At 51.7% G+C, this 22255-nt stretch overlaps 1 protein-coding gene and 1 pseudogene across 1 annotated transcript; both read left to right on the top strand.

Moving 5' to 3' along the window:
* Positions 1-4430: 4430 nt before the first annotated feature.
* On the top strand, positions 4431-5785 carry LOC127192392 (tubulin alpha-1C chain-like; annotated as a pseudogene).
* Positions 5786-15877: 10092 nt separating this feature from the next.
* On the top strand, positions 15878-21290 carry Nr1h2 (nuclear receptor subfamily 1 group H member 2). The gene is made up of 9 exons (XM_051148452.1): positions 15878-15975; positions 16811-16868; positions 16952-17065; positions 17334-17624; positions 17725-17984; positions 18086-18265; positions 18873-18972; positions 20232-20440; positions 20711-21290. The coding sequence occupies exons 2-9, from the start codon at positions 16829-16831 to the stop codon at positions 20855-20857; spliced, it is 1341 nt and encodes a 446-aa protein (XP_051004409.1). The 5' UTR covers positions 15878-15975; positions 16811-16828; the 3' UTR covers positions 20858-21290.
* Positions 21291-22255: the final 965 nt, after the last annotated feature.

Genomic DNA, 22255 nt, shown 5'->3' with positions numbered 1-22255 from the left:
TTTCAGTTCCCTTTTTTTTTGAGACTCATTAACCACATTTTTTTTTTATCTTGAGCAAGAGGGAGGGACAGAAAATGTTTGTGAGGGGTCTGGGAAGGAACACTCAGTTTGTGGGTGGCTCTGCCAGCTTCTCTGGGTGCTCATTCTTTCTGTGCTTGCTCTGTTGGGGAGGAGGTGCTTCCCTCTCTTTATACATATTAATTAATTGATTAACTAACTAACTAACTTGTGTGTGTGTCCGCATACCACAGCATGAGTCCAAAGGTCAAAGGACAACTTGTGGAGTCAGTTCTCTCCTTCCACCAGCTGGGTCTCAGGAATCAAATGCAGGCTTGGTGGCAAGTGCCTTTACCTGCTGAGCCATCTCCCCAGCCTTCTTTTTCTTTTGAGACAGGTCTCATGATGTCATTGAGCTCCAAGTGATCCTCTTGCCTTAAGCTCTAGAGCAATGATTCTCAGCTTGTGGGTCACAACCCCTTTGGTGGTTGCATATTTGCATTACTACTCATAAAAATAGCAAAGTTATCGTTATGAAGCATCAATGAAATAATTTGATGGTTGAGGGTCACCACAACATGAGGAGCTGTATTAAAGGGTCCCAGCGCTTGTCTGGAGTATCTGGACTGAAAAGGCATCCAGCAGGGCTGGGAAGATGGCTTAGTGGGGAAAGCACTTGCAATTCCCAAGTGTGAGGACTTGAGTTCCATTTCCCACACTCACGTAAGAAGCTGTCCTGGCACTCGGGAGGCAGAAGCAGGCGGATCGCTGTGAGTTCGAGGCCAGCCTGGTCTACAAAGTGAGTCCAGGATGGCCAAGGCTACACAGAGAAACCCTGTCTCGAAAAACCAAAAAAAAAAAAAAAAAAAAAAAAAAAAAAAAGAAGCTGTCCTGAACTGCAGAACTGTATATAACAATTCTGGCACTGGGGAATACAGCTAGATCTATCCCAGGGGACTTTTTGGTCAGCCAATCTAACCAATCAATGAGCTCTAGGTTGAGTGAGGGGCCCTGACTCAAAAAAACAAGGTGACGGGTGATAGAGAGAGACACCTGACACAGACGCCTGGCCTCCATATGCATATGCACAGGAGAGCTGCCTCACACAGTGATACACGTCCATAATCCCAACAACTGGGAGGCAAATGCAAGAGGATCAGGACGTCTAGGTCATCTTTGGCTGCAGTCAGTGTTGGCTACATGAGGACACCACACCCAGCCCCTCAACGCCTGTGGCAGGTGGGAGAGCTGGCCCTGCCCCTCACTGGCTGCAGCACTCCAGAGAGCAGGCCCTGTGCCTCGACTGAGCAGCACAGTGGCACGCTGTGCCCTGCAGGCATGGATATAGGTGAGCCACCCCTGAGGGCATGAGAGCTGGAGAGCTGGCTCTGCCCTTGTAGGCTGAAGCAGTGGGAGAGCTGGCTGGGGCAGTGTTGGAGAGCTCGCCCTGGTGGTGTGGAAGGAAGAGAGCTGGTGGGATGAAATAGGCCCAGATCCAGGACTTGGAGTTGGCCCACTCCAACATCTACCCTGTATGCTTCACCTTTTCCAAACCTACTTCATTTGGGGCTCTTTAATGCTTACACCTCCCTTCCAACCCACCTACCCCAGATGAGAGAGAAAAGAGGTTAATGGGAACAGGAGAAGTAGACCTTGTTGAATTCAGTTCCTGGGAGCAATTCCTCTGGCGTAGTAGGCAGGATTTCAGCAGACCAGCAATTCTACCAGAGTTGCTGCTGAGACCTGCAACAGCAGCCAGAGCCTGGAGCCACAGAGCCTTCGCTGGAGCGGTTCTCTCTAGGAGCCTCTCGAAGTGGAGGGATGAACAGCGAAACAATACCAAGATCCAAAAAGCCCCAGCCTCTTGTTTTGGGCTAGTACTAGAATCTGTACTAGAATGCGTTTCGGCTGGCAAAAACTAAGCTGTGCACAAGGTGGTTTGACTTCTAAGTGGAAAAACATCACCTGATCTCTCACAAGACTGTTCCCTATCCCATACTTGGGATCAAAACAAAAAACATGTTTACATCCACTACACTACCCATCTATGAACTGCTAGAGCAAGTGAAGGGGTCTGTTCTACAGATCTAAAGCTGCAGGGTCTCTGTGACCCAGGGCAATAACAGGAGTCCTGGTGAGGATCCAGTATTGACAGCGTAGACAAGCCAGAGGCCTCGAACCAGACCAGTGACTCATTGAAATGAACATTTGCAAGTAAATTTGAAAGTGTGGACACGAGAGTATACTAAGGGACACACTGTGACACAGTACAGCTTCCACAGTGAGTTTTTTTTTTGGGGGGGGAGGTTGCAGTGGTGGAGGGCAGGTATGAAGGTTTGTGAAGATTAGTGAGATTGGAGTGTAAGATGCAAAATTCACAAAGAATCAATAAAAAGTAAAATCTTTTTTAAAAATATTTTATTTATTTCATGTACATGAGTGCTCTATCTGCCTGTACACCTGCATCCCTAGAAGAGGGCATTAGAGGGTGTAGGTGGTTGTGAGCCACCATGTGGTTGCTGGGAATTGAACTCACGACCTCTGGAAGAGCAGGCAGTCTCTTAACCGCTGAGCCATCTCTCCAGCCCCCAAAAGTAAAATATTTTTTAAAAAAGAAAGAAAATTGAACTCGGAGGCAAACACTTGTAATTGCACCAGCTGGAAAGTGGAGGCAATAAAGTTGTGAGTTCAAGGCTTCTGGGTTAGGAAAGAGAGAAAAGAACAGAGAGTGAAAAACTAAAAGGGTGACAAAGAGGAAGGAGGAGGAGAAAAAAGGGAAGAAGAAGGAGGAGGAGGAGGAGGAGGAGGAGGAGGAGGAGGAGAAGTACTGGAGAGTTGGCTCAGTAGTTGAGAGCACTGATTGCTCTTCCAGAGTACACTGGTTCAATTCCCAGCACCCACATGGCAGCTCACAGCTTTCTGTAACTCCAAGATCTGACCCTCACACAGACATAGATGCAGGCAAAACACCAATGCACATAAAGTATAAACAAACAAACAAACAAACAGAAAGGGAGGGAGTCAGGCCTAGTGGCATGGCCCTGTCATTCCAACTACTTGAGAGGCTGAGGCAGGAAGTTGGCAAGTTCAAGGTTAGCCTTGGCTAAAGAGTGAGTTTAAGGCTAGCCTGGGCAACTTAGTGAGATCCAGTTTCAAAATTAAAAGGGAGAAGTGTTGGCGGTTGGTCTAGTGTACTTTGATGCACACTCTCAAGTACCCCAAAATAATGTTTGTAACCTTGCCTAAAAAACGATCCTGTTTGATCAATAAAATGTTGATACCTGGGCAGGGCCAGAAGAAGGTAGGCATGTCAGAGGTTTGCAAGCTTGGGGAGTGAAGGATCTTGGGAAAGGAAGAAACAGCAGAGGAAGAGGAGAAGGAAGGAGGCTGCCACCATGGGTTTGGCGGAGTGAGAAGCACATGAGTGGAGGATGGCCCAGATGAAGAACATTAGCAAGCACTTGGGATTATGGATGTGAGGTAGCTTGATAGAAATTATTAGAAGTTGGACTGGAGAGATGGCTCAGCGGTTAAGAGCACTGGCTACTCTTCCAGAGGTCCTGTGTTCAATTCCCAGCAACCACATGGTGGCTCAGCCAGCTATAACGTGATCTGATGCCCTCTTCTGGACTGCAGGTGTACATGCAGGCAGCGCACTGTATACATAATAATAAATAAATATATTTTTTTTAAAGAAATAAAAGCAGATGGCGTGGGATGGGGCAAGGGAGATATGGAAGGTAGTTTAAGGGATTAATATCTGCCCTGCCCCAGGTGAAGCAAGGCTATTTTAAAAGGTAGCAGGTGTCTGTGTTTTTATTGATTGATAGTGGGTTAGAAAAAATACAGCCATAATAACTATAAGGTTAATAATTAACAGTGTTAGACTGTTCCTTTAAGTTAACAGCAACAGAGGAGAGCCAAGTGTTCAGCTTTAATCCCAGCATTTGGAAGTAGAAGCAAGTGTAGTTCTATGGGTTCAAAGCCAGCCTGGTATACATCATAACAAGTTCCAGGACAGCCAGGGCTACATAGTGACACCCTGTCTCAACAAACAAAACAAAACAAAACAAAAAACAAAAGCAAAAGCAAAAACAAACAAACAAATCCAAGCAAACAAACAACAAATTAAAAAAGATTTTTTTTCAAGACAGGGTTTCTCTGTGTAGCCTTGGCTGTCCTGGACTAACTTTGTAGACCAGGCTGGCCTCGAACTTACAGCGATCCGCTTGCCTCTGCCTCCCGAGTGCTGGGATTAAAGGCGTGAGCCACCACCGCCCAGCTCAAAATCAAATTTAAAGGATGAAATAAGGACCCTGCTTCTCCCACAGACTCCTTGGTAGTCTAGTAGTGAGAGCTCCTCATCACATTCTCTTTACTTCCTCAGTTTTCATAGACCACTCCAAGGACTAAATAAGCGTGGGTGAGTCTCCATCCATGTTGGCGAGGCTGGTGTCCAGATCAGCAATGCCTGCTGGGAGCTCTACTTCCCTGAACATGGCATCCACCTGATGGCCAGATGCCAAGTGACAAGACCAGTAGGGGAGGAGACGGCTCCTTCAACACCTTCTTCAGTGAGACAGGCCCTGGAAAGCATGTGCCTTGGGCAGTGTTTGTAGACCTGGAACCCTCAGTTATTGATTACATTAACACTGGTACTCACTGCCAGCTCTGAGCAGCTCATCACAGGCCAGGAAGATGCTGCCAATAACGATGCCCATGACCACTACACCATTGGCAAGGAGATAACTGACCTTGTCTTGGACAGAATTTGCAAGCTGACTGACCAGTGCATGGATCTTCAGGGCTTCTTGGTTCTCCACAGCTTGGGTGCGGCAACTGGCTCTGGGGTTTCACCTCCCTGCTGATGGAGCAGCTCTCTGTTGATTGCGGAAAGAAGTCCAAGCTGGCATTCTCCATTTACCCCGCCCTCCAGGTTCCCGCCTCTGTGGTCGAGCCCTACAATTCCATCCTCACCACCCACATCACCCTGGAGCACTCTGATTGTGCCTTCATGGTAGATAACAAGGACATCTATCGTAGAAACCTCGACATTGAGCGCCTGACCTACACTAACCTTACCTGTTTCATAAGCCGTATTGTATCTTCCATCACTGCTCCCCTCAGATTTGATGGGGCCCTGAATGTTGACCTGACAGAATTCCAGACCAGCCTGGTGCCCTACCCCTCACATTCACTTCCCTCTGGCCACATATGCCCCTGCCACCTCTGCTGAGAAAGCCTACCATGAGCAGCTTACAGTAACAGAGGTCACCAGCGCCTGCTTTGAGCCAGCCAACCAGATGGTGAAATGTGATCCTTGCCATGGTAAATACATGGCTTGCTGCCTGCTGTACCGAGGGGATGTGGTCCCCAAAGATGTCAACGCTGCCAATGCCACCATCAAGACCAAGTGTACCATCCAGTTTGTGGACTGGTGCCCCGCCGCCTTCAAGGTTAGCATGAATTACCAGCCTCCCGTTGTGGTGCCTGGTGGAGACCTGACCGAGGTCCAGAGAGCTGTGTGAATGCCGAGTAACACCACAGCCATTGCTGAGGCCTGGGGTCCCCTAGGTCTGACGTGTGCCAAGCGTGCCTCTGTGCACTGGTATGTGGCTGAGGGCATAGAGGAGGGGAGTTCTCTGAGGCCTGCGAGGACTATGAGGAGGTTGGGGCAGACAGTGCTGACGGAGATGATGAGGGGAGGATATTAGCCCACGTGCTGCAGTTTTACACTTCCGTTGTTGATAGTGTCTGTCCTACACTATCAATAAAGGTGGTTCCATGAAAAAAAAAAAAAAAAAAAAGAGGGAGATGAAATAAAATACTAAGTGCCTGGAGAGACTGGCTCATCAGTTAAGAGTATCTGTTACTCTTCCAGAGTGTATAGATCGACAACAAGACCTCGCCGAGGCATGGTTAAGCGGAAAGCTTTTATTGTAGGTATGAGGGAGAAAACAGGCAGAAGCATCTGGAAGAGTCCAGAGCAGAGAGAGAAAGTAGTAGACTAAACATGGTCAGCAGACAAGGCCTGGCCAGGGGAGAAGCAGGAGCAGTGCAGGGGTGTTGGGGGCGATGAAGACAGAGTGAGGGCAAAAGAGAAGATGAAGAGTGAGGACAGAGGGCTGGAGAGGTGGCTCAGTGGTTAAGAGCACCGTCTGCCCTCCCAAAGAACCTGGGTTCAATTCCCAGCACCCACATGGCAGCTCATGACTGTCTGTAACTCCAGTTCCGTAGATCCTGACACCTTCTTTAGAATTAAAAGAAAAGAAAAGAAAAGAAAAAAAAAAAAGAGTGAGGACAGAGAAAGTGCATTATAAGGCTGTGGGGGGAGGGGCTGGGAAGAGCCAGCATGCACTCTGAAGTGCATACCAGGCACCTGTGACACTGAGGGGGCCTGGAGGCCAGCACACACGTTGTTATGCTAACAGGCACCACAGATGGCCGGTTGTCCCTTCTGCCAGTGAAAAGGGAAGTGCCTTACATCGGTAACGGGGCACTGGCTTTGCGGTCTTGAGGAATACTGGCTTTTGTCTCACTACCAGGATTTGGGGAAACGGAGTTCCCTTTGGACCTGACACAAGGAACTGGGTTCATTTCTCAGCACCCACATGGCAGCTCAGAACCTCCTGTTAACTCGGGTGACAGGGGATGCAATTCCCTTTTCTGGCCACCAAGGCACCATGCACATAATATCCATACACACACGCAAGCACGCACTCATACACATAAAAACTAAACAAACACATAAATATTAAAAATAATAACTAAAGAATAAAAGGATATCAGAGGCATGCTAGTGCAGGTGCCTAGAATTCACCAGTGAGGGCTTGGGGCACTGTGCAACTGCGGGCTTGCCTAAGGTGCACCAGAGCCTGGACTCAGTCCTCAGAATCACAAAAAATAGTGAGGGGGGAGGAGTAGGGGGAGGGGGAGACGTTAATTCCATGGGGCGAGAATAAAACCCCTACTACAATTTTTGAGCTAAATTTGAAGCAAGCTTTATCAACTATCGGCCAAGTCATGGGCACTGGTCAGTTTCATACCCTGGACTCCCAATTACATTAGTCAGAAGCTTATGAGGGCAAACCCCACAAGGCTAGGTACTTGCCACCTTTGTCCAATCAGGAGCAAGCATACATCTATAGTCCCACCTTTGTCCAATCAGGAGCAAGCGTACATCCTGACATACTTCCTGTGAAGTTGGTGCACTCACGCTTGCTTACAGAAGTGAAACCCCTGGGCTTGTTGTCCTTCATGTCTTGGAAGTTCCAGGAAGTTGTCTGTCCCTGGGCAAGTGGGACTTACAGGCTAGAGGCACTTTTTTGTTTTGTAGATCTCTTAAGCACAGTAATTTAAACTTAGAACACAACTTTAGCCATCACACAAGGATTGGGGAGGGAAGAGGGGGAGGGAGACACTGAAAATTAAATATTGTTTCCCTTAGAAATGATACATCAAAGCCGAGTGTGAGGCAGAGACAAGCAGATCTCTGTGGGTTCAAGGCCAGCCTGGTCTACTGAGTCCAGGACAGCCAGGACAACAAGAGAAGAAAACCTGTCTGGAAGCACACACACCCACACCCACACACACACACACACACACACACAGAGAGAGAGAGAGAGAGAGAGAGAGAGAGAGAGAGAGAGAGAGAGAGAGAGAGAGAGAGAGAAAAATCAAGTCTGGCATGGTGGTTCATGCCTTTACTCTCAGCACTCTGGAGGCAGAGGGAGGCTGGTTGAGGCCAGCATGGATTATAGAGTGACTTCCATGACCACCAGAGATACATAGTGAGATCCTGTTTAAAAGCCAAAGAATAAAAGAAAAGCTACTAATCCCAGCACTTGGGAGGCAGAAGCAGTATGATCGCTGTGAGTTCGAGGCCAGCTTAGTCTACAAAGTGAGTCCAGGACAGCCAAGGATACACAGAGAAACCCTGTTTCAAAAAAATCCAAAAAAAAAAAAAAAAAAAAAAGAAAGAAAGAAAGAAAGAAAAGCTACATCAAAAGCCTAGGTGGACTTGGGCTGGAGAGATGGCTCAGAGGTTAAGAGCACTGTCTGCTCTTCCAGAGGTCCTGAGTTCAGTTCCCAGCAACCACATGGTGGCTCACAACCATCTAGAATGAGATTGGGTGACTTCTTCTGTCGTGCAGGTGTTTACATTGTAGACATAATAAATAAATCTTTAAAAAAAGCCTAGGTGGACTCAGGTATTCAAGGGGTTGCTGGAGCATGTGCTAGGTCGTTGGGGGGAACAAGGCAGGGAGGTGGCCCCAACCCTCCAGATCTTTGCTCCAGAGTGCCGTGAGGAAAGCTCCTTGATGGAAGAAATGTGACACCAGGAGCTGCAAGCGGCACGGAAAATGGTGAAACAGAGACAGCGCCCCACGGAGAGCCCTGCAGACAGGGACAGTGCCCCACAGAGAGCTGCGGTTGACCGCACCTCACCTGAGTTGGCCTGTTGCATGTTCACACGTGAGGGCCACAGAGGAGAGGGATTGGAGCAAACTCCTCCAGTGAAGCCCTTAGGAAGTCCGGGAGGCCTCGGGGACAGTCCCTTATAAGATGAGCTTTCTTAGTGACCTCAAAGCTGCACAAAGGAGTCAAGCATCGGCATCTGAAGTGGGTACCGCTTCAATGTGCCAGCAAGGTGGGCGAGGTTGGCCTTTTGTGGGTCAGTAGGAGGGAAAGAGCAGACAGCCGTGGTGTTCTGTCCCTGGGGCTACAAAAAAAAGGGGGGGGGGCATAAAATGAATTGGAGACTAAGACTTTAAAGTAAACAAAACCTGGGGGTTGGCCAGGTGCTCTGTGTATTCAGATGCCCCAGTATAGGGCATCAAATACTGTAGAAAATTCTGGGGGCTTTTTCTATCCTGACTAGTTCCCAAATAATTGAGACAGAGACAAATAGGTTTATTCAAAGCGTTAAGCACCATAACTGGGCAGCTACGATTTATGCTGATTTCCTAAGCTGGTCTGGTGACTTCCCTGCCACACGCCCCAAGTTATTTGCGCATATTTGTCCTGTCTGGGCTGGATCTGTTCCATCAGTGTTCTCTCCATCTTCCCTCCCCCTCTCCCACCTCGTGGCCCCCACCTGAGATCCCAAGCTGGGGAACCAAAGTCCCACCTACCTCTCTTCTGTCCAGTTACAGACTGCCCAGCCTTTCTTTATTAACCCCCAGAGATAGTTGGGGAGCAGAGTTTACACAACATTGCGAGGTATATGAGAGCATGCCCTTGCCTGGACTGCAGCCAGACCTTGGGACCCAGAATTTAGCACCTGAATACATAGAGCACCAGGCCAACCCCCAACAAGTGACTGTAGTGCTGTCATATTTGTGCTGCTTAAGGAAAGAGGAGAGGATGTGATGGGGGAGGGGAGACAAAGAAAGGGCAGGACCGAAGGCCAGGTGGCCCATGGTCACTTGGTACGGAAAGGTGCTCTAGCAAGATGTGGTGGCATGCACCTGTCATTCTAGCCCTTGGGAGTTGGAGGCAGTTGGCTCAAAAGTTCAACGTTATCCTTGCAACATAGATAGTTCAAGACCACTGTGGGCTACTTAATACTCTATCTGCAAAAAAAAAAAAAAACCAAACAAAATAAAATAAGTTCAGAGAGAGGGCTCAGTGGTTAAGTGCTCTTGTAGAGGACCTAAGTTCAGCTCCCAGCACCCTGTTTGGGCAGCTCACAAAAGCCTGTAACTCCAGATCCATGGTATCTGACACTCTCTCCTAACCTCCATGGCCGCTGTGCTCATGCACATAGCTAAAATTAAAAATTAATCGATTGATTCCTGGCCACTTCCCCAGAACCTAGAAACAGTCACAACCTACCAAAAACTAGGAAGAGACTTTCTTTGCACCCATCGCCCCCCCCCGCCCCCAGCCGCTAGCCTCCCCGGACCCCATGTCTTCTCTTAAACAGCAGCAGTTTCACTTACAACAACAGCTGGGTCTCAAAGAAACTCAGATGGCTAACTGATGTGCCTATTTGACCGATCCAGGTGGCCGCAGGTGCCAGGCTCTCTTGGCATCACCAATACCGGTTATAGAGCCCTGCCTCCTGCGAGCGCTTTGCACACCACCCCCAAGCCTGAACCTTCCCAGTGCCCAAGCTTCCCTCAGCTTCTCGGATCCCTATCTAACACCAGCCATTTTGACTACGTGATCTCTTGGTCCTCGGCTCCTCTCTTGCCCCCCTCTCTCTCTCCTCCCCTTCCTCTCTTGCTCCCCCTGCCCTCCATGGCCCAATTCAGTCTGCGGGCCTGGTTCAGTCAGCACTCTTCCAGACGCCTCTGGCTGGTCTCTTCCTTAGGTCTACAATAAGTCTTCTCCTCAACCACAGCAGGGAGCCGTCATAGCCTCGTGTTTTCATTCAACAAATCCTGATAACTCACCTCTTTGTCATCCTCATCCTGGGACCCTCACATCCCTTCCCATCCAAAGAGCTCTGTGAAGTGTTGTCTGCAAATCATCCCATGGCCACATGGTGGCACCGTGGACCTGTGGACAGGGTCCCGAAGGTGGCCTCTCCTGCTGCTGGGAGGTACACCAGCCTATGCTTGCTGGTCTAGCCAAGCCCAGTGCTGGTAGTTTCTCCTGTCTGACTAGCTGCACACCAAGCTATCTGGGAGAATATGCTTCCTCATACAGCTGGGCAAGTGGGACCATGTTGCCACCTTCTAGGGGAGAGTGGGGAAGGAACCCAGAGACAAGGGCATTCCAGGCAGGGGCTCTCCCAGTGAGCCAGGTCCCGAGCCCCTTACTGGGGGGTTCTAGGCAGGGGCTCTAACACTGAGACACACTCCAGCCCCTCACTGGGGGATTCTAGGCAGGGGCTCTACCACTGAGCCACATTATTTTTTTATAAGATTTATTTATTTTATTTATTGCATATGAGTGCTTTATCTGCAGAAGAGGGCATCAGATTACATTATAGATGGCTGTGAGCCACCATGTGGTTGCTGGGAATTGAACTCAGGACCTCTGGAAGAGCAGGCGGCGCTCTTAACCACTGAGCCATCTTTCCAGCCCCACTGAGCCACATTCTAAGCCTTCTTTTTACTTTTTATTTTGAGACAGGCGCCATTCAATTGCCCAGCCTCACCCGAGCTTACTCTGTAAACCTGGCAGGCTTTGAACTGGTGATCCTCCTGTCTCAGCCTCATAGGAGTAGCTAGGATGTCCAAGACTGCTTTCTCTGATCATGTTGCACGCTCTCACTCAAAGCCTCCACACACCCTAGCCTTACTCATGTTTGAAGGCACTGGAATTATCCCTGCCTCGGCCTGCTCCTGCCTGCAGCGCCTTTCTTTCTTCACAGCGGCCATAGGTCATTCCCTCAGAAGTTTGGCGCATTTCACTTTTTGGTGCTGGGGTTGGACCGCAGAGCCTCCTGCCTGCTAAGCAAACAGTGTTGATTCCACCCCAGCCTACTGGACATGCTAAGTAGGGGGAGAGTCATTTTATTATGACATAGCTAGGGACAGATGGTGGCCCTTGCTGGACTTTCCACCTCATGACTGTGTACACATAATTTCAAATGTCACATCTGCTGTGTTTTTATGGGCTCCTTTTATCACAGGACTAGACTTCTGATTTCAGCACCCTCTTCAAATGACCCCAAAATGCCTGTCATCCCAGCTCCAACTTATCTGATGTCCTCTTGATGTCTCTGCTGGTTTCCTGTTGTTGTTATTTTTCCCATGTTACTTCTCCTTTATGCATGTGCACATACAGCACACAGCATCCATGTGCCACAGCATGTGTGTGGAGGTCAGACGACACTGCCCAACAGTGAGGTGAACACTCTCCTCTGCCCTCTGGGTCTCCGAGATAGGATGTTAGCCTGGTGCCCACACCCCAGCCGCCCGAGGAACCTCACCAGCCCTTTACAATGAGAAACTGGCGTTGGGACAATCAAGCTGCTTTAGAGCGTGTGTGTGTGTGTGTGTGTGTGTGTGTGTGTGTGTGTGTGTGTATGATTTTCTTTCTATTTCTTTTTCTCTTCCTCTGTAGAAAGCAACTTCCTCTACTTGCTTCCCTGGGATACTTGCTGTTCTATAGAATGAAGTTTTGTCAGTTCTAGAACCAAAAATAGGGCCATATTGCACACCAGCCCTTCCAGCATTTGGGACGTATATAACACACACACACACACACAGAGAGAGAGAGAGAGAGAGAGAGAGAGAGGGAGAGAGAGAAACCATATCTATTTTTATTGTTGTTTTCTTCCCCTAGGGTCCCTTGCAGCCCAGGGTGGCCTAGAACTCACACTGTAGATGAACTCCTGACCGTTCTGCTTCTGCCACCAGTGTACTGGGACCGTAAGATTGTGCCAGCTCACCTAATTAAAACTACTTAGATTCTTGTGGTTTGCCCTTCGACCCACTTCTTACCAGGAAGAACAAACTAAAACCACAGTGAACCCTGACTTCGCAGCCAGCACAAAGCTAAGGTGAGAGAGATAATAACACACGCTGCCGATGTGGGGAAATCAGCACCCGGCACGCACCTGTCGTCCTACCATTCAGGAGGGTGAGGCAGGAGGATCACTTGGCTCCCAGATCTCAGGGCCAATTTATGCAATACAGCAAGATGCCAGCTTAAAAACATCTGGGCACTGTGGTGCATACCTTTAATTTCAACACCCAGGAGGCTAAGACAAGAATCATGCCTTCAGTGCTGCCTTAGACTTTAAAAGAAATGTTATGTTTTCATGTGTCTGAGTCTCTTGCCTACATGTGTGTAAGTGCGCTGCGGATGTGCCTGGTGCCTGCAGAGGTTGGAAGAGAGCACTGGATCTCCTGGGGCTGTCGTTACAGATGGTTGTGAGCTGCCATGTGGATGTTGGGAATTGAACCCAGGTCCTCTGCAAGAGTAGTCAGTGCGCTTAATTGTTCGGCCATCTCTTCAAGCTTAGGCTCTGAGATCCTGCCTTAGAACAAAATAAGACAAATAGCCCTTGGGTATCAGTGTTCTTTGAAGTGTTGTAGCCTTCAGTAGAAATTACCCAAGTGGCCAGGCAGTGGCGGCACACACTTCTAACCTCAACACTTGGGAGGCAGAGGCAGGCGGATCTTGGGAGTTAGAGGCTGACCTGGTCTGCAGAGTGAGTTCCAGGACAGCCAAGGCTAAATCAGAAATCCTGTTTCAAAAAACAAAACAAAGGTCGGGCATGGTGGCGCACACCTTTAATCCCAGCACTCGGGAGGCAGAGGCAGGTGGATCAATGCGGTTCGAGGCCAGCCTGGTCTACAAAGGGAGTCCAGGACAGCCAAGGCTACACAGAGAGACCCTGTCTTGAAAAAACAAAAACCAATAAAACAAAACAAAAACCAAACAAAATTATCCAAATGTCGGCAAATTGGTAACTAATGACATGTGGTATGCCCATACAATACAATATTTATACAACCACAAAGAGATATGAAAATACTGATACATAATACATAAAGCAACATATGCAACCCTTGAAAATAGTACAAGGAACAATAACAACAAAATGCCAGTCGCAGAGAAGAATAAGTCCCAGGATTCTATTTCCAGAATAGGCAAATCCCATGGAGACAGAAGCAGAGTAATAGTTGCCTAGGGACACGCGTGGGATGGGACGCGAGTGCAACTGTTAATGGACACATGATTGTTTTGTGGGGTGACAAACATGGTGTAAAATCCATTATAGTGAAGGCTGTAAAACGTTTTGAGAACTCTTTACAAGGATGCTTTTTTTTTTTTTGGGTAAAATTCAAACTGGATCAACTGCCCAGCAAGTTAAATCTCAACAAAGCCACTGACAAAACAGCAAAGGTGCACTGGATGTGTTATGGGTCGGAACCTTGTCCCTAAGGAGACTCAGATAACAAGGCCAGACTGCCTGCGTGGCCCCTTAAACGCCTGTGCTTCTCTTGGCGGATTTCAGTTTTGCCCCTCTGGTCTGGTCTGTTGCCTTTGTTATTTCTCTTTCCCAGTACATATGAAACCCCAGGAACAAGAATAGAGCTGTCGGGGCTGGAGAGATGGCTCAGTGGTTAAGAGCGCCGCCGGCCCTTCCAAAGGTCCTGAGTTCAATTCCCAGCAACCACATGGTGGCTCACAACCATCTGTAATGTGATATGGTGCCCTCTTCTGGCTTGCAGGAGTACATGCAAGAGAGCACTGTATACACGATAATAAATAAATAAATTAAAAAAAAAAAAAAAAAAAAAAAAGAATAGAGCTGTCTCAGTGGCTAAGGGCACTAGCTGGCTGTCCTTACAGAGGACCAAGGTTTGATTAATTGTGGCTTCGATTGATGGCGGCTCACAACTGTCTATGACTTCAGTTTCGTGCCTTCTTCTGGGCTCCATGGGCTGACCAGGCACATAGGTGGCACATGGAACTACACACAGACAAAACACTCAACATATAAAGTAATTAAATAATATTTTTTTTAACCATGCAGGCAAACACATACATATACATTAAAAAAATAACTCCAGGATCAGCAAGTCTGGCAGACAAGCATCTGATGCTTAGAATCACAACACTCCCCTGCAAGGCCAGGTGGAGAGAAGAATCTCCATAACCCTAGCACTCAGGACACCGAGGCAGGAGAGAGTTGGAGGGCTGCCTGGCAAAAACACATCTGCCACTCAAGTATCGAAGACCCCAGCCCGAGCTGGCAGAACCAGATCTTAGCTAATGATAGACCAAGCCACAGCTTAGCCTGACCTGGCCAGAGCCGACACCTAATGTAGACCTGCCTTTGTCTCTCATCGCGGAGCCACCATCAGTATGGGGAAGTCGGTTTTCTTCATCCACTAGACCTGCTGGTTTCTCAATATGGGCACACTGAAGTAATCCTTGGCACGCATGCAATCACTCGCCCACGGTGGTTAAGGACAAAACAGGTTGCAGAACTGTATGGCACACACACGCATGTTCATACTTGGATGACCGTGGCTGGGTCATTTCCTCTGTGGAGGGGCGGTCCTCTTTTCCCTGTCTCAAGAGGGGCTTACAGAAGGAACCTGGGTTTTAGTTTGGGGTTCACAGCTGTACCTGAACCTCTCTTAATGACATTTATTTATTGTGCATGTTTGTGTACGCACCTGTGGAGGTCGGAGGGCAAGTGTGAGAAGTCGGCGATCTCTTTCCATTATATGGCAAGAGCCTTTACTTGCTGAATCATCTTGCCATTCCCCAAATTTAACTTATTTAGAACCAAAATACAGGGCCGGAAGTGGATCTGCTAGTGCAACAACAGGTAAGTGGAGGCGGGAGGATCAGAAGTTCAAGGCCACCCTTGGCAATATCTCAAAAATCAAAAACCAAAATTTAAACCCAACTGTGTAGCAACTGCTTCAAAAGTAGTTAACTTTAAACAACTCAAAAAGGGGGAAAACATGCTTCCTTAGTCATGTGTGGAAAAAAGACCAAAAGAACTTTCCCGAACTTTTCTCTGTGTGTCCCACAGGAGAACTACCAGAAGAAATAAACCTTCCTGTAAGTGTGCCACTTCCGGCCAAGGCCCCTCATTCGCTGGCGCCTGGGCAGGCCGGAAGTTTGTCACCTTTCCCGGCCCGCCTATATCCGGAAGTGACGTGCTGCGGGGTTGCCGGAAGAAGTGGCGAAGTTTCTTTTGCTTTTTCCCCCCCCTCCGGCAGCCAGCGCTGTTGCTCGGAGCTACTTCTAGGCTTCTGAAGTTACTTCTGAAGTGCTGTGGAGGAACACCCGCCACTGCGGACCCAGAGGCAAGTGCGCCGGGCGGCGGGACGGGCGGGGCTGGGCTGGGCGTGCGGCTCGCCGCGGGTCCCGCTCAGCGCGCGCCTCCTTCCCTCACTCCTCCGCAGCTCCCGCCTCGCACGGTCGCTTCCAGGGCCACGGAGTAGGAGAGCCCCCACCCCCCCGCACCCCATCGCCTCAAGAACCGCCGGTGCAGTCATGAGCCCCGCCTCCCCCTGGTGCTCGGAGAGGGGCGGGGCCTGGAGCGAGGTGGGCGTGGTGTGGCGTAGGGGAAGCCTATGATTGGTGGGCCGGGGGCGGGATACGGAATGGATGGGATGAATGGTGTAAAGTTTGTGATGGAAGGTCTTTGCTCCCTAGGGCAGGGCCTGGATCGTTGTTGGGTGGGGCTTGGAAGCAGGGGCATGGAGGGCGTGGAACAGTGACAGCCTATGATTGGTTTCTGGTGGGGGGGGCGGATGGCGGGGTCGGAACTCAGCAGGGGCGGGGAGGGGGTGGTCGAGATTTGAGTATGTGTCCAAGGATGGGAAGGGAGGGCCCAGGGACCTGATAGGAAGGAGTGGGGTCTGGGGCTCTCTTGGGGTGGAGCAAAGCTTTGAAGAAGCCTATGGTAGGGTAAGGGTTGGGGCCTGATGGGAGGAGCAGGACAAAGTTAGGATCGCCCACGATAAGAGCGCAGAGTGTGCTCACAAAAGGAGAGGAATTTGAGTTGTTGAGTTCTCTTAGTGTTAGAGAGCAGTGGGACCTGTCATGGGAAGTTTTGATTCGTAGAGAATGCGAGGGAGCAGAAGTGGGCGGGCGTTGTTAAAATGGGTGAGATGTTTGTAAGGGACCGGGGCTGGGAGTTGGGTAAAAACACTGAGGTGTGGTGGCACAGTCTTGTGATGCCAGCACTTGAAAGACCTAGGCAGGCACGCCGAATATCCCAAGACAGCCTAGGGTAGTGAGTTCCAGGATTTGGGAGGTGGCTCAAGATGTTCAGCCACATTGTTTGGTTAGCCTAAACTGCAGGAGATCATGTCTCCAAAGAGTCCTTGAGTGTTGTTAAGGCCCTGTAATTGGCTGGGTCCCCTATGTTCAGCAGGCTGCTTCGTGACCCACCATGTCTTCCCCCACAAACTCTGTGGACACGCCAGTGCCTGGTGAGTGACGGTCGGCCTTCCCCTGCCCTGGCCCCTCCCCAGTGTTGGAGGAGCTCACTGTCCCCTCTTCCTTCTCCTATTAGGGAAAGGTTCTCCTCAGCCCAGTACCTCCTCCACGTCAGCCACTATCAAGGAGGAGGGGCAGGAGACTGATGCCCCTCTAGGCTCTGAGGGGTCCAGCTCTGCCTACATCGTGGGTGAGCCAGGGAGCCAGAGCCAGGACAGGGGTGTGGGACAGCGTGAAGGAAGGGTGGGGAGATGGTGGTCCTTGTCTTTCGGTGGGCTTTTCCTCCTGTTTCCCTTTGTCGCCTCTGACTCATTCCCAGGAGCCCACCAACCTGCAGATCTTTCCCTTGGCGTGTTGCAGCCCTGCCCTCTCACCCTCGCTTCGGGACTTTCCATGGCCTGTCCCCAGGCTGCTGTCTCTCTTTGTCACTCTCTCTCATGGCCTCTGCTCACCCCAAGTCATCTTAGAGCCAGAGGATGAGCCCGAACGCAAGCGGAAGAAGGGCCCGGCCCCGAAGATGCTGGGCCACGAGCTGTGCCGTGTGTGCGGGGACAAGGCCTCGGGCTTCCACTACAATGTGCTCAGTTGTGAAGGCTGCAAAGGCTTCTTCCGGCGCAGCGTGGTCCACGGTGGGGCCGGGCGCTATGCCTGTCGGGGCAGTGGAACCTGCCAGATGGATGCCTTCATGCGTCGCAAGTGCCAGCTCTGCCGGCTGCGCAAGTGCAAGGAGGCTGGCATGCGGGAGCAGTGTGAGCGCAGGGAAGGGGGAGATGGGGTCCCCCGAGGGGTGGGGCTGGAGGGAGGAGTAAGTGAGAGTGGGGCTCGCCACTGAGGTCCGCTCTGCTGCAGGTGTGCTTTCTGAGGAGCAGATTCGGAAGAAAAAGATTCAGAAGCAGCAGCAGCAGCAGCCGCCGCCCCCGACTGATGCAGCATCCAGTAGCTCAGCCCGGTCCGCCGCCTCCCCTGGCACTTCTGAAGCCGGTGGCCAGGGCTCCGGGGAAGGAGAGGGCATCCAGCTGACAGCGGCACAGGAGCTGATGATCCAGCAGCTGGTTGCTGCGCAGCTGCAGTGCAACAAACGGTCTTTCTCTGACCAGCCCAAAGTCACGGTATCGCCTTGCCCAGCCCAGTGGGCAGAGCCCACCCAGGCTAGGGAGGGTTTTCCTAAGGCATGTGCGTACTCATGTGACCCTGGTCTCCTGTGTCCCAGCCCTGGCCCTTGGGTGCAGACCCTCAGTCCCGAGATGCTCGTCAGCAGCGTTTTGCCCACTTCACGGAGCTGGCCATCATCTCAGTCCAGGAGATTGTGGACTTTGCCAAGCAGGTGCCAGGGTTCTTGCAGCTGGGCCGGGAGGACCAGATCGCCCTCCTGAAGGCATCCACCATCGAGGTAATAACCAGGGGCTGCTGGGGCCCCTGCTGTAGTATAAGTGGGTCTGAGCCCCTGTGGGGTGTGGTCCGCTGGAGTGTTCAAGTGAGCCAGTCAGGGATAAAAGGTAAATAGGTTGGGGTAGAAAAAAATGAAAGATATGGGCTGGAGCGATGGCTCAGAGGTTAAGAGCACTGGCTGTTCTTCTAAAGGTCCTGAGTTCAATTCCCAGCAACCACATGGTGGCTCACGACCATCCATAATGAGATCTTGTGCCCTCTCCTGGCATGTAGGCACACATGCAGGCAGAATATTGTATAAATATTAAGTAGATAAATAAAAAGAAAGAAAGATATTAGATGGACTGTTGGAGAAATGTGCCCCAAAGACTTTTCAGAGGAATGGATATTTGCCCTAAATCAAGGATAGTGAGCAGTTATTGAGTGTCAGCTGTATGCAAAGTTCTGTTCTAAGTGTGGAGAGTCAGAACTCCAGCCTGCACCCCAGTTATGTGGCGCCAATGCCCTTGCATGGGGCAGTGTGTGACAAAGTTGGAGGAAGGAATGCTCAGAACGTCTGGCCTGGCAAACGGTGACAGCTGAGGAACCCTGTACCTTGTCACCTCCAGATCATGTTGCTGGAGACAGCCAGACGCTACAACCATGAGACAGAGTGCATCACGTTCCTGAAGGACTTCACCTACAGCAAGGATGACTTCCACCGTGCAGGTCAGTGGAGGGCGCTGGCTGGGGCCCTGGTGTTGACTGAAGCCAGATGCAAGGGGGAAGCTTTGCCGTCACTGCCACTCTGGCAGGAGATCAGGGAGAAGCACCCATCCCAGAGTGGCTTGTGGGACTCCATCCTAGGGAGCTCACCTGGCATCTGCCCTGAGAGCGGGACGGGTGCCACTGCCATTGCCACCCATTGTGAACAGAGGCCTTGCTCACTCAGCTTGCTCACTCACTTACCTCCTCCCCAGGACACTTCAGATGCCTCTCCGTAGCCTGAGGCACCCACTCCCTGTTCTGCTTTCCTCTAAGCCCCAGCTCACTTCCACTGCACAAGAGGGTCCTAGGATTCTTCCAGTGTGAGCGTAGCAGGGCAGTTATTGGGATTAAAGTATTTGTCTTTATGATCCAGCCTGGGAAAGGCCCCACAGCCAGGCTTGCAGGAACCACAGGCAGTCAGGCCTAGGAGGGTGGGACCAGCAAGGAAGTTAGGCTTCCCAGCCCAGCTCTTCTGCTGCCTGGCCCCAGGCTCAGTCCTGCTCAGATCCTCAGTGACTAGAGGCTCTGCTACTGCCCTCCCACCATGTCTGCCCTCACAGCAGTCCAGGGTGCCGTGTTGGCCCATCACACCCACACTCCCTTTGCTAGGACAGGACCTGTCCTCTGCACTCCTCTTCCTTGGTCCATCCTCTCTCCCAGGCCCTGGCTACCTTGCTCTGAACTGGTGCCCATCAGTACAGTGCAGCATCGGGGTCCAGCATGTACTATCCCTTGCCTGGATCTGAGTGACAACTAGTTTGCCTGGGTCCTGCCCAGATAGTTTTGTTTTGTTCTTAGGGCCTCACTGTGCCGGCAAGGGCAGTCTAGAATTTGTTATCCTTTACAGAAAAGGGGTGGGGTGGGTTGTAAATCACTCTCCTCCAGGCCATGGCACACAGTAGGTACACACAATAACTAATGGCTCATGGCTGAATCATAGCATATCTGAGTCTCAGCAGTGGAAGCCACCTGAGGGCTCACAGTGTGGCCTAGCATGGCCCCTTTTCCGCTGCCTCCATGAGGGCAGGTTCTGGGATCTGAGAAGACGGGGCCTTCCACGGTGTGTGGGAGGGAAGGGTGTGGGCGCCACTACCTAACAGACACTCCCAGGCCCATCCTGGCAGGAAGCAGGAATAACTGTCACCGGCTGTTCTAACTTGCTCCCTGAGTGCCCCAGGGCCGGGGCAGGGTGCGAGGCTGCTCTGGGGCCACTCTTGCAGGCTTGCAGGTGGAGTTCATCAACCCCATCTTCGAGTTCTCCCGGGCCATGCGTCGGCTGGGCCTGGACGATGCAGAATACGCCCTGCTCATCGCCATCAACATCTTCTCGGCGGACCGGCCCAATGTGCAGGAGCCCAGCCGAGTGGAGGCCCTGCAGCAGCCCTACGTGGAGGCCCTCCTCTCCTACACTCGCATCAAGCGGCCGCAGGTACGGAAGCCGCCATTCCCTGGCAGGGCAGGCTCGGTGCTGGCCTCAGGCGTCCCATGTTGGGGCACGCTGAGCCTGGGGTCGGTCTGCCTCTGCTCTCGGGTCCTAGTCTCAGTCATGCTTTGGTGATAATGAGGTCAGCAGCGATGTCCCAAGCCCTGGGTTGGGTTCGAGGTTGGCCTGACCGTTCATGGGACTGGCTTTCCAGACTCAGCTGGCCTTGCTGGGCAGGGCCCCCAGCAGTACCTCCCTGTCTGCTCTCCCCTGCAGGACCAGCTCCGCTTCCCACGCATGCTCATGAAGCTGGTGAGCCTGCGCACCCTCAGCTCCGTGCACTCGGAGCAGGTCTTCGCACTGCGGCTGCAGGACAAGAAGCTGCCGCCTCTGCTGTCCGAGATCTGGGATGTGCATGAGTAGGCGCTGCCACGAGTACCCCAGCCCTGGTGGCATCTTCTTGCTGAAGGATGCTTTGCCTTTCCTCCTGGGGTGGGAGGACACTGTCACAGCCCAGCCCCATGGGGCCCAGCCTCAAGGCCAGTGGCAGTTGGCACCAGAAGGCCCCACCCCACCCACTGAGTCTTCCAGGAGCGGTGAGGGGCTCAGGTCCTGGCCTCTGACCTTTCCCAGCCGCCCTCCCACCCAGCTTACACCTCAGCCTACCACGCCATGCACCTTGAGTGGAGAGGTTAGGGCTGGTGGCTTCCCACAGTTGGGAGACCACAGGTCCCCTCTTCTGCCCCTTTTATTTAATAAAAATTTAAAAGAAATAAAGTTCGAGTACAAGCCAGGCCTGAACTCAGCCTGAGACGTGGAAGGGCTGGGCACCTCTGCTCAGCCAAGACAGGTGTCTGTATACAGCCCTGTTTGAGGCCCTGGAGACCCAGGTGGAGGCCGGTAGGAAAAGGAGGGTCTCCGGAGAACCCTTCCCTAGCTGGGGGCCCCGTCTCCAAAGTGGGGGACTGCGCATGTGCCCATGAGTGTCCTACATCAGGAAGTGATATGTGGGCAACAGAAGTGAGATATGCGATCCTACAGCACGGGAAAACAGCCTCTTCTAGGAAAGCAGCAAGGTAGCAGTCTTCCCACGCTCCTGCGGGGGGCGCCCGGGAACCGCAGGCCAAGCCCGCCAACTGAGCCTGGCTGCTGAGGGCGTGTCCTAGGGCCGATAGCGTTATGAGGGGCGGGGCCGTAGCCCACGTTGGAGGGGCGGGACCACCTGTGGGAAGCGTGGTTTGCCGGTCCTAATCGGCCAGGGGCGGGGCCTAGCGGGCTCGCCGCAGCTCTGCGCCTGCGCACATAGGGGTCAGGGGTCACGGTGGCGTACCTTGTGGCGGGAAAAGCTGTTTGACCCGGGTAAGTACGGAAGAAGGGTAATGGGGCGCCTGGTCGCCGAGTATCCGCAGCCGGGGGCAGGACGGGGCAGGGCTGGCAGTGCAGGAGACGGACGCTTGGGGCCGGGGACCGGGGGCGCGCGGGGCTGTCCCGGTGTGAGCTCCGCGGCGTGCGCGCGAGCCGGGCCTGGAGACGCGGGAGCTACTGGGCGCTGTGCGGGCGCCGCTGTTTGAGAAGCAAAGCATCAGGACAGCATCGGGAGGTCCACTAAGTAGGAATGAGCCGCGCGTGGTGGCACACGCCTGTTATCCCCCTCCCCCTCACACACTCGGGAGGCAGAAGCAAGTGGATCTCCGAGTTTGAGGCCAGACCAGTCTACCGAGTGAGTTGTAGGATAGCCAGTGCTGTACAGAGAAACCTTGTCTCGTAAAACCAAATTAAAAAAAAGTAGAAATGGGAGGAAAAGCCTTCCTCTTTTTTTTA

This window comes from Acomys russatus, chromosome 7, assembly GCF_903995435.1.
Source record: "Acomys russatus chromosome 7, mAcoRus1.1, whole genome shotgun sequence".
NCBI classification, from domain to species: domain Eukaryota; kingdom Metazoa; phylum Chordata; class Mammalia; order Rodentia; family Muridae; genus Acomys; species Acomys russatus.
Note: the sequence above shows the minus strand (reverse complement) of the source record. Positions and strands in the feature narration are given on the sequence as shown.